This window comes from Bubalus kerabau, chromosome 3 (assembly GCF_029407905.1).
Source record: "Bubalus kerabau isolate K-KA32 ecotype Philippines breed swamp buffalo chromosome 3, PCC_UOA_SB_1v2, whole genome shotgun sequence".
Classification (NCBI taxonomy): Eukaryota; Metazoa; Chordata; class Mammalia; order Artiodactyla; family Bovidae; genus Bubalus; species Bubalus kerabau.
In genome coordinates, this window is record NC_073626.1 from 180,150,559 (window position 1) to 180,165,426 (window position 14,868).

General features: G+C 50.3%; 1 protein-coding gene across 3 annotated transcripts; it reads left to right on the top strand.

Moving 5' to 3' along the window:
* Positions 1-1,103: 1,103 nt before the first annotated feature.
* KDF1 (keratinocyte differentiation factor 1) lies at positions 1,104-14,094 on the top strand. 3 transcript variants are annotated; one of them, XM_055574014.1, is made up of 4 exons: positions 1,104-1,743; positions 11,175-12,245; positions 13,266-13,340; positions 13,898-14,094. In XM_055574014.1, exons 2-4 carry the CDS (start codon positions 11,207-11,209, stop codon positions 13,978-13,980), a joined length of 1,197 nt encoding a protein of 398 aa, XP_055429989.1. In that variant the 5' UTR covers positions 1,104-1,743; positions 11,175-11,206; the 3' UTR covers positions 13,981-14,094. The 3 variants fall into 3 exon arrangements, with proteins under 3 accessions (XP_055429989.1, XP_055429991.1, XP_055429990.1); XM_055574016.1 differs by having other exon boundaries at positions 1,740-1,805; XM_055574015.1 differs by lacking the exon at positions 1,104-1,743 and adding an exon at positions 1,829-1,938.
* The last annotated feature ends 774 nt before the right edge of the window (positions 14,095-14,868 follow it).

Here is a 14,868-nt window from a genome sequence, read left to right on the forward strand (position 1 = left end):
TCCAAGGAGTGTCCCACCCTGGCTGGGGAAGGGGTGGACTTGGCAAACCAAAGCGGGCAGACAAAGGGTTCTCTCCTAATTGGCGGTATCTCCATCTGGGATTAGGAGGTAGTGTATCTTTGGTATACCTGGAGAAGAAGGGGCTCAGTGGTACTGAATTCCACTTACCCATCCTACCTCAGTGATCTCTTCCAATATCCTTTATCTCACTTTGCATCTGTACCCTTTTGAAATTCTCCCAGTTGGAGAGAGGTACTATTATTTCCACAGATGAGGTTTGGAGAAGGAAGTCTTGCCCAAAGTTACACCATTTGGGCCAAATGCCTGAGCAAATAATTTCCCCTTCCTAAGCCTCAGTTTCCTCACCTGTAAAATGAAAATGATAACACCTGAGGTGTTATTCTCAGGTGGAAGGATTAAATAATACTATGCAAGTAAAAGGTTAAGCATGGATCCTGGAGATGCTCCCTAGAAGTCACTTGTTCACTGCTGCTATTGTTGCTATGAAGTTGGTATTAAGAGGAGTAGGAACCTAGAATAATCCGACCACTGACATCTGCCGCCAATGACATTGCCTCTTACAGAGACCCCGTGGGATGCAGTGATCATGGCCCATTTTGGCCACTTCTGCTCATCTGGGATGTATTTCATGACTGCACAGCCCAGTCTGCTCTTCCACCCTGCTCCTAGGCCCCAGAGCAGAGGCCCTTGTCTTCCTCTGCAGATTTCCTGGGACAGAGAAAGTGAACTGATCAGAACAGGCGAACCAGGACCCCTCAGGACAAAGGGAGTATCAGAGCCCAGTGGTTCACTCAGCAGAGAATATCTGCTGAAAGTGTAAGTCACTCGGTCATGTCCGACTCTTTGCAACCCCATGGACTGTCCATGGAATTCTCCAGGCCAGAATACTGGAGTAGGTAGCCTTTCCTTTCTCCAGGGGATTTTCCCAACCCAGTGGTCGAACCCAGGTCTCCCGCATTGAGGGCGGATTCTTTACCAGCTGAGCTCAGCATCTACTATGTATCCGGTCCAGCTCTGGGCACCCAGGACATTGGGGAACATGACTATACCCTAGTCAGAGGCTAAAGGAGGAGACAGAAGAGAATAGTGTGCTGAATATTTTGATAAGGACTGCAGAGAACTGCTCTATATAACAGAAAACCAGACGGGCATAGTTGTAAAAGAGGAGGCTTCCCAGGTGGCCAGAGTGATAAAGAACACGCGTGCCAATGCAGGAGACATAAAAGATGTGGGTTCGATTCCTGGGTTGGGAAAATCCCCTGGAAAAGGGCATGGCAACCCATTCCAGTATTCTTGCCTGGAGAATCCCATTTTCAGATGAGCCTGGCGGGGCTGCAGTACACTGGGTTGCAGAGTTGGACACTGAAGCGAGTTAGCAGTCAGGCCAAAAGGAAGGTGTCTCTGGAGACATGCCCTTTGGGCTGAGCCTTTAAGGCCTGGCAAGCGCTAGAGACTGCTAGGACCATCTGCCCATTTAACAGAAAAGAAGACTGAGCCCAGCGTCTGTCCACGGTGCCCTCCAGGCCTCATTTAACCGGACTAGGCCGAGCGCTGCGCTCCGAGTCCGCAGGTCGAGCGCCAGAGCCCTGCCAACTTGCCCGCCCAGCTCCCGGGGCGGGGCCTCGGCCCAGGTGCTCGGCGGAGGCGCTTCGCGGAGGCAGGAAGTGTGTCCCCAGCGGCGGCCCGTGCAGCGCTCCCGCGAGACGCTCACCTGCGCCCCAGGTGAGCAGCGAGGGGGGGCGGGGGGAGGGGCCGAGCTGGAGGCGGCTCACCTGGCGGGACAGGTAAGCCCAGCGCGGGCCCGAGGGGGCGCGAATCAGGGCGGCACCAGTGTGGGAAGACCCCCTCCCGAGGCTACGGCCGGGCGGGCGAGGGTCCCGGGGCCGGTTCCTCCGGGGCCACCCTCCCACTTCCGGGGTGCGCGGGCCGGGCCTGGCCAGGGAGCGGCCTGAGCGGGCGCCTAGCCTGGGCGGGCAGACTGGGGGGGTGAGGGGGCCGGGTTCGCCCTTAGGGTGGCGCTGGCTTGAGGTGGGAGCCGTGCTTGCTGGGGAGACGGGGGCGGGCGGGGAGCGGGGCCCATGCACACCCCAAGGGGCCGTGTCTACAGGCTGGATCCTCCCGCGGGCGGAGGGCCCCTGCAGCCGGAGAGGGTGGTGCTTGCCCCGAGGGCACCGCTGGTGTAGGGGCTGTGCTAGCCCGAGCGGCAGAGCCGGGATCTGGTTCTCCCTTGCCCCCAGGACTAGGTGCCCGAGGGGTCGGGAGTCGGGGGGCTGAGACTTTGGGGCCGGAGATCAAGGGTGCACGGATGCTCGGGCACGCGAGTCGATGGCTGTTTTGGTGAGCAGGGTTGGGGAGACCCTCTCGGCCGGTCGGGTGTGCCAGACGCAGCTGGGCTGGTGCGGCTGGGCCTCTCCTGGTCACCTTCGGAGGAAGGGGATGGAACAGAGAGAGACCTCCGATGTGTGTGTTCTCAGGGACTAAGGGGGAGTGGGAGAGCCCCAGTTAGAAGTTTGGGGAGGGCTGCCAGGGTCTGGGGGCTTCTGACCCTGAGGACGATCCCTGCAGTGCCTTGGGGTGCCCAGAGACCCAGCCCCTCCCAGGTGCCAGGCACAAGCTCTAAGGCCCCTGAACGCAATATCTCATTTAAACCTGAAGGTGGCCCCTGAAGGTACTCCTCTCTCCCCTTGTTAAAGATGAGAAAACTGAGGCCAGGAGCCTTACCCCAGGCACAGCAGGAGCTCCTGCTGAAGCAAGAGACTGGTGTTCCTAGGATTTTGGAGGTGGGGGCAAAAGCAGCAAGGGGGAGATAGAGCCAGGACGAAATGGCCTGAGATTGACTTCAGGAGGGTTCAGGGTCTAGAAAGAAGCGGGAAACTGAAGCCAGGCACTGTCCTTGCCCCAGGTCTTGTCCCCTTTGCTCCATCCCACCCTCCCTTCTAGATTTGTGGTGTAGAACAAACTACAGGGGCTCCAGAGTCTGGCAGACCACAGTACAAATCCAGCTCCATTCCCTCCCTGGTCTCTGGGCAAGTCACTTCACCTCTCTGAGCTTCAGAGTCCTGATCTGTAAAGTGGAGATATAATACTTACAGGGCAATTATGAGCACTTAAAGAAAGCAAAAATCCTCTTGAGCCGGAGCCTGTTTCTGGCCCATTTAGCACAGCCTTGGGCACATGGTAGGTGCTCAGTAAATATTTGTTGGATGAATTTGATGAATGGTGGTGGTGCTGTTCAGTCGCTCAGTCATGGCCAACTCTTTGCAACCCCATGGACTGCATCACGCCAGACTTCCCTGTCCTTCATGATCGCCTGGAGCTTGCTCAAACCCATGTCCATTGAGTTGGCGATGCCATCCAACCATCTCACCCTCTGTCGTCCCCTTCTCCTGCCCTCAATCTTTCCCAGCATCAGAGTGTTTTCCACTGAGTCGGCTCTTCAAATCAGATGGCCAAAGTATTGGAGCTTCAGTTTCAGCATCAGTCCTTCCAGTGAATATTCAAGGTTGATTTCCCTTAGGACTGATTGGTTTGATCTTGCTGTCCAAGGGATTTTCAAGAGTCTTCTCCAACACCATAACTCAAAAGCATCAATTGTTCAGCAATCAGCATTCTTTATGGTCCAACTCTCACATCCATCCATACATGACTAGTGGAAAAACCATAGCGTTGACTATACGGACCTTTGTTGTCAAAGTGATGTCTCTGCTTTTTAATATGCAGTCTAGGTTTGTTGTAGCTTTCCTTCCAAGGAGCAAGCGTCTTTTAATTTCATGGCTGTGGTCACTGTCCACAGAGATTTTGGAGGCCAAGAAAATAGAGTCTGTCACTGTTTCCATTTTTTCCCCCATCTATTTGCCATGAAGTGATAGGACCAAATGCCATGATCTTAGTTTTGTGAATGTTGAAGTTCTTTTTTGGTCTTTATTGAATTTGTTACAATATTGTTTATGTTTTATGGTTTGGTTTTTTGAGGCATGAGGAATCTTAGCTCCCTGACCAGGGATCGGACCCATACTCCCTGTACTGGAAGATGAAGTCTTAACTACTAGACTGCCAGGGAATTCCTGGGTCTGGAGAATGTTGACTCTTAAGCCAAATTTTTTACTCTCCTCTTTCACCTTCATCAAGAGGCTCTTTAGTTCCTCTGCTTTCTTCCATAACAGTGGTGCCATCTACATATCTGAGATTATTGACATTTCTCTTGGCAGTCTTGATTCCAGCTTGAACTGAATCCAGCCTAGTATTTCACATGATGTACTCTGCATCTAAGTTAAATAAGCAGGGTGACAATATACATCCTTGATGATCTCCTTTCCCAATTTGGAACCAGTTTGTTGTTCCATGTCCAGTTCTAACTGTTGTTTCTTGACCTGCATCCAGATTTCTCAGGAGACAGGTAAGGTGGTCTGGTATTCCCATCTCTTTAAGAATTTTCCACAGTTTGTTGTGATCCACACAGTCAAAGGCTTCACCATAGTCAATGAAGGAGAAGTAGAGGTTTTTCTGGAATTCCCTTGCTTTTTCTATGATCCAGTGCATGTTGGATCTCTTGTTCCTCTGCCTTTTCCAGCTTGTACATCTGGAAGTTCTCTGTTCATATATTGTTGAAGCCTAGCCTAAGGATTTTGAGCTTTACCTTGCTAGCATGTGAAATGAGTGCAATTGTGCGGTAGTTTGAACATTCTTTGGCATTGCCCTTCTTTGGGATTGGAATTAAAACTGACCTTTTCCAGTCCTATGGCCACTGTTGAGTTTTCCAAATTTGTTGCCATATCAAGTGCAGCACTTTCACAGCAGCATCTTTTAGGATTTGAAATAGCTCAGCTGGAATTCCATCACCTCCACTAGCTTTGACAACTCCTAAAACCTTGGAGGTAGAGGAGAAGACAGTAACTGAAACCATGAATAGTAACCTCTTGTTCTTACAAATCCTGGGTACCCCAGAGCTCAGTGTAGTTCAAACAGGGTAGATATGCCTACCCTCTTGATCCAAGGGCTAAGCCCAAGACTCAAGGCTCTCCCTATGCAAGCACTCCTTGGGCACAGGTTCATCCATGGAATTGGCAGCTGATCACTTTGACTGCCCCCTTCCTCTCAAATAATAGATGGGGTGGCATGTAAATCGAAGTGGGCCACTTGCGTTCAAACAGATGTGTGGCTTTGACAATTTATTTAACCTCTCTTTAGCCTCAGTATAACGACAACAATAATACCTACAAATAGGGTTCTGAGAATTAATTGGTTGAGTACATTTAAGCATTGAGAACAATGTAAGCTATCAATAATTAACTCTTTCACTAGAAGCAAACTCCTGAGGTTTAGAGGTTTTGTCTGTTTTACCACTTCATCCACAGAGTTTAGAAGTGTCTGCCATATAGTAGGCTCTCAGTAAATATTTATTAATTGAGTGAATGAATAAATCCATACCCACCCCAGCATGGCTGAAACCAAGGCAGAAGGTTTTTAACCACTTGCCTCTCTGGACTGTGAGGGACTTTCAAGCCACCTATTACAGTTTCAGTTTGGGAACCTTTGGAGGGGGAGTTCACCTTACTCTCACCAGACTGCTGTTTCCCCCACTCCAGTCAGCCTGGAGCCCAAGCCCTTTCTCTTTCTACCTAATGGTCCTGGTTCTACCCAGAGGTCATGCAGAATGTATCAGTCTCCTGAAGTACTTACTGTACCAACCCTGTTCTGGACACTGATGCAGAAAGGAGTCAGGCACAATCCCTGTCCCCTTGGGTCATATAGGCTTATCTTCAAACAATGGGTTCAAGGCCAATTCAGCTGACTCAGAGCCCAGCAGAATGCTGTGGGGGGAGGGGCTCCCATTTGACTTGAGGTTCTGGAGAGTCCTTGGAGAAGGAGCGCTGAGTGAAGCTGGGGGAATGGGTTGAAAAGTTGCAGGAATAAAGAACTCCTGTATCCTCCTCATCTGCATTCATCACACCTAACATTCCCTCCCTTTCTCTTTCTACGCATACCTTTCCTTTTGGGAGGAACCCTTTGAGATTAGGTTGCAGATACCATGCGTCTTTACCCCTAAATGCTTCAGTGTACACTGCCTAAGAATCAGAACATTGTCTTATTTCACAGTGAATTTAACATTGGTGATTTAACATTGACATAATGGTATTAAATAATATGCAGTCTAGTTTTAAATTTTACTGATTATCCAGATTGAATCCAAGATTCAATCCAGGATTGCACATTCCATTCACTTATCATGTCCCTTAATTTGGGCTTGTCTGATGTCTTTTCATGCTTGTGTTCAGGTTACACATTTTGGCAGGAATGCTCCATGAGCGACGCTGTGCCCTTCTCAGTGTGTAGCACCGGGAGACACGCCCTGTCGGTTTGCCCCATTATTAATAATGTTAACTTTGATAACTTGATTAAAGTTGTGTCTGCCTAGTTCCTCCAGATTCGTGATTGTTGTCATTGTTGCTGCTTTTTAAATTGTCACTGGCTGCAGTAAGTAGAAGGGAACAGAGGTGGCCAGAATGGGGGCCTTGATAGTATCTGGGTGAGAGATGATGGCGGCTGTGTGTAGGGAGGTAGCATTGATCTGCCCAAAGCACATCACCTGTTAAAGCCAGAATTGGGACTGGAATACAGATAGCCTGAGGTTCAGTCCCAGGTTCCCTTCACATCACCAGTTCTAAGACACTAGTAAAAGATTAATGTCTCAGAAAATCTAGGCCAAGGATAGTTACTGCCCAGCAAACCCTTCCATGTGATCAGAGAGAAAGAATGTGAAGTCACTCAGTCATGTCCAACTCTTTGCGATCCCGTGGACTGTAGCCTACCAGGCTCCTCCATCCATGGATTTTCCAGGCAAGAGTACTGGAGTAGGTTGCCATTTCTTTCTCCAGGAGATCTTCCTGACCCAGGGATTGAACCTGGGTCTCCCGCATTGTAGGTGGATGCTTTACCATCTGAGCCACCAGGGAAGTCCTCCATGTGATCAGTTCAGTTCAGTTCAGTCACTCAGTCGTGTCCGACTCTTTGCAACCCCATGAATCGCAGCATGCCAGGCCTCCCTGTCCATCGCCAACTCCCTGAGTTCACTCAAACTCATGTCCATCAAATTGGTGATGCCATCCAGCCACCTCATCCTCTGTCGTCCCCTCCTCCTCCTGCCCCCAATCCATCCCAGCATCAGAGTCTTTTCCAAAGAGTCAACTCTTCGCATAAGGTGGCCAAAGTATTGGAGTTTCAGCTTTAGCATCAGTCCTTCCAAAGAACACCCAGGACTGATCTCCTTTAGAATGGACTGGTTGGATCTCCTTGCAGTCCAAGGGACTCTCGAGAGTCTTCTCCAATACCACAGTTCTTTGGCGCTCAGCTTTCTTCACAGTCCAACTCTCACATCCATACATGACTACTGGAAAAACCATAGCCTTGCCTAGATGGACCTTTGTTGGCAAAGTAATGTCTCTGCTTTTCAATATGCTATCTAGATTGGTCATAACTTTCCTTCCAAGGAGTGTCTTTTCATTTCATGGCTGCAATCACCATCTGCACTGATTTTGGAGCCCAAAAAAATAAAGTCTGACACCGTTTCCACTGTTTCCCATCTAATTCCCATGAAGTGATGGGACCAGATGCCATGATCTTAGTTTTCTGAATGTTGAGCTTTAAGGCAACTTTTTCACTTTCCACTTTCACTTTCATCAAGAGGCTTTTTAGTTCCTCTTCACTTTCTGCCATAAGGGTGGTGTCATCTGCATATCTGAGGTTATTGATGTTTCTCCTGGCAATCTTGATTCCAGCCCAGCGTTTCTCATTATGTACTCTGCATATAAGTTATATAAGCAGGGTGACAATATACAGCCTTGAGGTACTCCTTTTCCTATTTGGAACCAGTCTGTTGTTCCATGTCCAGTTCTAACTGTTGCTTCCTGACCTGCATATAGGTTTCTCAAGAGGCAGGTCAGGTGGGCTGGTATTCCCATCTCTTTCAGAATTTTCCACAGTTTATTGTGATCCACACAGTCAAAGGCTTTGGCATAGTCAATAAAGCAGAAATAGATGTTTTTCTGGAACTCTCTTGCTTTTTCGATGATCCAGAGGATGTTGGCAATTTGATCTCTGGTCCCTCTGCCTTTTCTAAAACCAGCTGGAACATCTGGAAGTTCACGGTTCACGTACTGCTGAAGCCTGGCTTGGAGAATTTTGAGCATTACTTTACTAGTGTGTGAGATGAGTGCAATTGTGCGGTAGTTTGAGCATTCTTTGGCATTGCCTTTCTTTGAGATTGGAATGAAAACTGACCTTTTCCAGTCCTGTGGCCACTGCTGAGTTTTCCAAATTTGCTGGCATATTGAGTGCAGCACTTTCACAGTATCATCTTCCAGGATTTGAAATAGCTCAACTGGAATTCCATCACCTCCACTAGCTTTGTTAGTAGTGATGCTTTCTAAGGCCCACTTGGCTTCACATTCCAGGATGTCTGGCTCTAGGTGAATGATCACACCATCGTGATTATCTTGGTTGTGATAATCTTGGTGTGATCATTCACCTAGAGCCAGACATGTGATCAGGGACCTTCCCAAATACATCATGACATAATGTTCCCACAGACAGTTAGTTTCTCCCATAATGCTGCGTATATCCTACATGTTCCAGCTTTTAAGCATCTGTTTTCCCTACAAAACATGTGTGAATTACAGGAATAGCATCTATAGTTCATTCATTTTTGGTTCTACTGTGCCTAACACAGGGCCAGGTTCAGTGAAATTTGAGCTTGCTAGCAACCAAGTCAAAATGGGAAAGAAGATGCATTTTGAGGCTTGCTTTCTTGTCTAATCAAAGGCAGCAAAACAGTGCTTGATGTTAAATGTTGATAGGAGAGCCCGTCTGAGTCATACTGAAACATGGACAGGGGACCTGTTGATTCCCAAGTCTGATCTGAAGGAGGAGGGGAAGAAAGGGAAAGTAGTGAGGATCAGGTTCTGTAGCAAGTCAGATAGAAAGGCATTTGTTGAGCAGCGTCAGGCTCTGTGCTGGTGGGCTTACCAACAGTAGGAAGAAACTCAGGGAGACCGTTACCCCAAAAGTGAGATCCCAGGAGCTTTTTCTTTTTATGTGGTAAAATATATCTAACATAAAATATACCATTTTAATTTTTAAGTGGTGTTGATGTTACAGGCCTGAATGTGACATTAAATACATTCATATTGTTGTGTGACCATCACCACCGTCCATCTCCAGAACGTTTTCATTTTCCCAAACTGAAACTCTGCCCATTATTATATACTAACTTCCCACTCTCCCCCTGCATCCAGCAACTACCAGTATACTTTTTTACTGTTCTAGATATTTCATATAAGTGGGACCATAAAATGTTTGTCCGTTTGTGTCACGCTTATTTCACCTAGCATAATGTCTCAAGGCTCATCTACATTATTTGTTGGTTGGTTGCTAAGTCATGTCTGACTCTTTGTGACCCCATGGACTGCAGTACTCCAGGCTCCCCTGTCCTTCACTGTCTCCCAGAGTTTGCTCAGATTCATGTCCATTGAGTTGGTGATGCTATCTAACCATCTAACTTTCTGCAGCCCCTTTCTCCTTTTGCCTTCAGTCTTTCTCAGCATTAGGGTCTTTTCCAGTGAGTTGGTTCTTCACATCAGGTGGCCAAAATATTGGAGCTTCAGCATCAGTCCTTCCAATGAATATTCAGGACTGATATTCTTTAGGATTGACTGGTTTGATCTCCTTGCCGTCCAAGGGACTCTCAAGAGTCTTCTCCAGCACCACAATTCGAAGGCATCAGTTCTTTGGCCCTCAGCTTTCTTTATGGTCCAACTCTCACATCCATACATGACTATTGCAAAAACCATAACTTTGACTGTACAGACCCTTGTCTGCAAAGTGATGTCTCTGCTTTTTAATATGCTGTCTAGGTTTGTCACAGCTTTCCTTCCAAGGAGCAAGCAACTTTTAATTTCATGGCTGCAGTCACTGTCCACAGTGCTTTTGGAGTCCAAGAAAATGAAATCTGTCACTGCTTCCACTTTTTCCCCTTCTATTTGCCATGACGTGATGGCACTGGATGCTATGCTCTTAGTGTTTTGAGTGTTGAGTTTTAAGCCAGCTTTTTCATTCTCCTCTTTCACCTTCATCAAGAGGCTCTTCAGTCCTTTTTCACTTTCTGCCATTAGAATGGTATCATCTGCATATCTGAGCTTGTTGATATTTCTCCCAGCAGTCTTGATTTCAGCTTGTTATTCATCCAGCTCAGCATTTTGCATGATGTACTCTACTGGTGCAATGGTAAAGAATTAAAAGTAGCAGGTGGCTGCTAATGCAGGATATGCAGGAGACAGTTCAGTCCCTGGGTCGAGAATATCCCCTGGAGGAGGCAATGGCAACCCACTCCAGTACTCTTGCTGGAAAAATTCCATGGACAGAGGAGCCTGGCAGGCTACAGGGGTGGTAAAGAGTCAAACACGACTGAGTGATTGAGCACACACACTCTGCATATAAGTCAAATAAGCAGGGTGACAATATACAGCCTTGTCGTACTCTTTTCTCAATTTTGAAGCGGTTGTTTCTTGTTATAGCATGTATCAGAATTTCATTCCTTTTCAGGGCTGAATAATATTCCATTGTGTGTATACAGCTTCTTTTTTTTTTTTTTTTTATTCATTCATCCATCAATGGACACTGGGTTGTTTCCATCTCTGCCTATTGTGAGTAATGCTGCTAGAACATTGGTATACAAATATCTGTTTGAGTGCCTGTTTTTCCATCCTTTGGGGTGTAATCCAGCTGGATTATATGCTAATTTTATATTTAACTTTCCAAGGAAATATCACGCTGTTTTCCAGAGCAGCTGTGCCGCTCTGCATTCCCACCAGCAATGCACAAAGGTTCCACCCTCTCCATGTCTTCTCCAGGGCTTGTCATTTTCTGTTTTTAATAGTAGCCATCCCAATGGTTGTGAAATCCCAGGAGGTTTTGATATATAGGTTAGAGCCCAGAGAGAATTTCCTCTTAGGGGAAGCAAGGGGACAGGGTTCATGGGTATACTAGGGCCTATCCACATCACAGACCTCAGAAGCCAGAAGTGGGAAGCTCCTTAGGTCTCAGCGCAGGCACGTGCCCCAACCTCTGACCCTGTCTCCCTCCTGGCCTCTCCCTCACAGGCGTCTGGCTACAGCAGACCATGCAGTGAGCCATGCCCCGCCCCGGACACCCCCGCCCATCATCTGGGCCCCCACGCTTGGGACCCTGGGAGCGGCCAGCAGAACTATGCCTGGAGACCTACGATGAGCCAGCCCGGGCTCCACCAAGCCGCCGCACCCGCAGACCAGACCCCAAGGACCCCGGGCACCACGGGCCCGAGAGCCTTACCTTTATCTCCGGCTCTGCCGAGCAGACTCCCGAGCCCCCCGCCTGCTGCCTGCTCTGGCGACCCTGGGTATGGGACTGGTGCCGGGCGGCCTTCTGCTTCCGCCGCTGCCGGGACTGCCTGCAGCGCTGCGGGGCCTGTGCACGGGGCTGCAGCCCCTGCTTGTCCTCGGGGGACTCCCCTGAAGGGGCCGCCGAAGCCAACTGGGTCAAGGAGCACAACGGCGTGCCCCCCAGCCCTGACCGTGCGCCTCCCAGCCGGCGGGATGGCCAGCGGCTCAAGTCAGCCATGGGGAGCAGCTTCAGCTACCCCGACGTCAAGCTCAAAGGCATCCCCGTGTACCCCTACCGCAGCACCACCTCCCCCGCCCCTGACGCGGACTCCTGCTGCAAGGAGCCGCTGGCTGACCCCCCGCCCATGCGGCACAGCCTGCCCAGCACCCTCGCCAGCAGTCCCCGGGGCTCCGAGGAATACTACTCCTTCCACGAGTCGGACCTGGACCTGCCCGAGATAGGCAGTGGCTCCATGTCCAGCCGAGAGATCGACGTGCTCATCTTCAAGAAGCTGACAGAGCTGTTCAGCGTACACCAGATCGATGAGCTGGCCAAGTGCACCTCAGACACTGTGTTCTTGGAGAAGACCAGTAAGATCTCGGACCTTATCAGCAGCATCACCCAGGACTACCACCTGGATGAGCAGGACGCTGAGGGCCGCCTGGTGCGCGGCATCATTCGCATCAGTACCCGCAAGAGCCGCGCCCGCCCGCAGACAGCAGAGGGGCGCTCAAGCCGGGCGGCCGCCCCAGCTGCAGCTGCCCCAGACAGCGGCCACGAGACCATGGTGGGCTCAGGGCTCAGCCAGGATGGTAGGTGGGGTGCCACGGCCCGAGGGGCGGAGTGGAAGAGGCTTTGGCCAGGGAGGGTTACACTGGGCTCTTTGGCCGCTGTGGATCCACCCCTCAGCTGGTCCCAGATCTTTCTCCATCTGGCTCTCCAGCCCTCTACGTTCCCTCACAGGCTCCTTCTGTCCCCCGCTGCTACCTGCCAGAGGGGCTTCCAGGCCTAGCCAGCTAGTCTGGTTAATAGGACCCAGGTACCCATATAAATTTGGACCTCTAACCTGTGCTGGCCTAACTAAAGCCCCCATCCACCATTGTACAGACAGACAGACACACACACCCTCTGTGTCGCTTTTTAAACATCATTTCTCTACACACACACACACACACACACAATATTTCTCTAACCCAGCACGTATGCACACACACACACACAATATTTTTCTAACCCAGTGCACACGCACACACAAAACACACATTCCGTGTCATTTTTTAAACATCGTTTTTCTACACACTCACAGACACAGACACACACATGATGTTTCCCTAACCCAGCACGTGCGCACATGTGCACACACACGCACACAAAATGTTTCTCTAACCCAGCACGCGTGCACACACACACACACACACACATACTCTATGTTGCTTTTTAAACATCATTTCTCTACCTACACACACACACACACGACATACACACACCCTCCATGTCACTTTTTAAACATCATTTCTCTACACACACACATATGATGTTTCTCTAACCCAGCGCACATACACACACACACATGCACGCACACACACGATGTTTCTCTAATCCAGTGCATGTACACAAACACACACACACACTCCGTGTCGTTTTGTAAACTTCGTTTCTCTACACACACACACATGATGTTTCTCTAACCCAGTGCATGTACACACACACACACACACACACACACACACACACACACACGATGTTTCTCTAACCCAGCCCAGGGCTGAGAAGTGGGGAGTGAGATTGAAAGGATGTGATAACGACCACTGCCCCTGGTGTTCCCTCCCTAGAACTCACGGTGCAGATCTCCCAGGAGACGACTGCAGATGCCATTGCCAGGAAGCTGAGACCCTATGGAGCCCCAGGTTTGGTCCTGACGTGATGAGGAGTGCGGAGAGGAGAGGGGACAGCCCTCGCGGCCCCCAACCTGCCCCTCTCCCAGCTTCCTCCTGGGGTGGGTGAGGATGGGTCAGAAAGGGAGGAGAGGCCCAAGCAGCCTCTTACCCTATCCCCGTCCTGCAGGCTGGCTCAAAGATTCCGCTGGGAGAGATTCAGGGGGATGCCCCTGAGTCAGGAGGCGGGCAGGTGCCCAGAGCCTGAATCGAAACCCCAGTCACTGGAGAGGAAAATGGAGGGCGGGGGAGACGGGCACCCACTGGTGCTGAAAAGGCACCCTGTGTGATCTCTACTGCTATCTTCTTGGCTTTCACAAGCCCCTGGAAGCAGGGTCATTCCCCTTTACAGGGAGCAAGACTGGGGTTGAGAGAGGAGAAGAAGCTGAGTGGCTCACCCAGCCAGGACGAACCTGACCCAGGCTCAAGTCCCCCTGTGTTTCTTTTCAGCAGGTTGTTCCCTGCCCGAGTGCTTTGCATGAGCTCCTCCCCATCTCTGAGCCTCTGTTTCCTCCTTCCTTCCCCCCCAGGATACCCTGCCAGCCACGACTCATCCTTCCAGGGCACCGACACAGACTCTTCAGGGGCACCCCTGCTCCAGGTGTACTGCTAACCCTCGCCAGGCCCAGTACTGCCGCCCCGTCTGAGAGAAGTACCGTCTACAGCATGAAGAGAGGGGCCAGAGCCCCACTTTGTGGGAGGCAGGGCCATGAGCCCAGAAGCGTGCCCACTCTGGCTCCTCCCGCCTTGGCTGAATGGTTCCCGAGCCACATGCATTTCACTGGGCTGTGGTGCCCACATTCCCCTGGGGTCCCCCGCTGGCCTGGCCCCTGCCTGGGCCTGTTCCTTCCTGCCCAGTCTTCAGGAGGCCTGGGTCATGGAAAGCAAAAGCTGAGGAGGGGACTTCTGGGATTGAATCCCGACTCCACCCCAATAACATGCCCCCCCTGTAACATACAACCCATAATCTATCGTGCAGTCCTCCCCCTCCCCAGGATAGAGGGGATAACAGCTCAAAGAAGCTTGTCTTAAATGTATTGGGTTTGAGGGCAGGCAGGACCTCTGTCTGGAACTCTGTGGGCAGTGCCCACTCCATGTTATGTTCTGTTGAGCAGTTAGGTTCTTGGCTGGTGTTCTACATACTAACGTGACCATAGTACAAACTTAATAGATATCTGTCTGCTCATCTTGGCTGTCATGCTGTCCTTTCTGTCTCATTTGCCTGACTGCTGCCTGGAGCAGGAGACCACGCAGAGCATCCAGCCTGGCTTAGTGCCATGGGGTTGAGGTCAGAAGGCTGAACTGAGAGCGGTAAGGCCCATCTCTCAGACTCATCACGGTGAGTTCCAGGAGATCGAGACAAGTGCAGTGTCTGTACCTTAGAAGGATTTATCAAGTGGCTTCTGTCATGGTTGAGAGGTCTGTCTAAGCAGGCCTTTTGCCCCAGTTCACTGCCCACATGTGGCCGCTTCTGGCCATCCTTGCAGCTTCCCCAAACCCT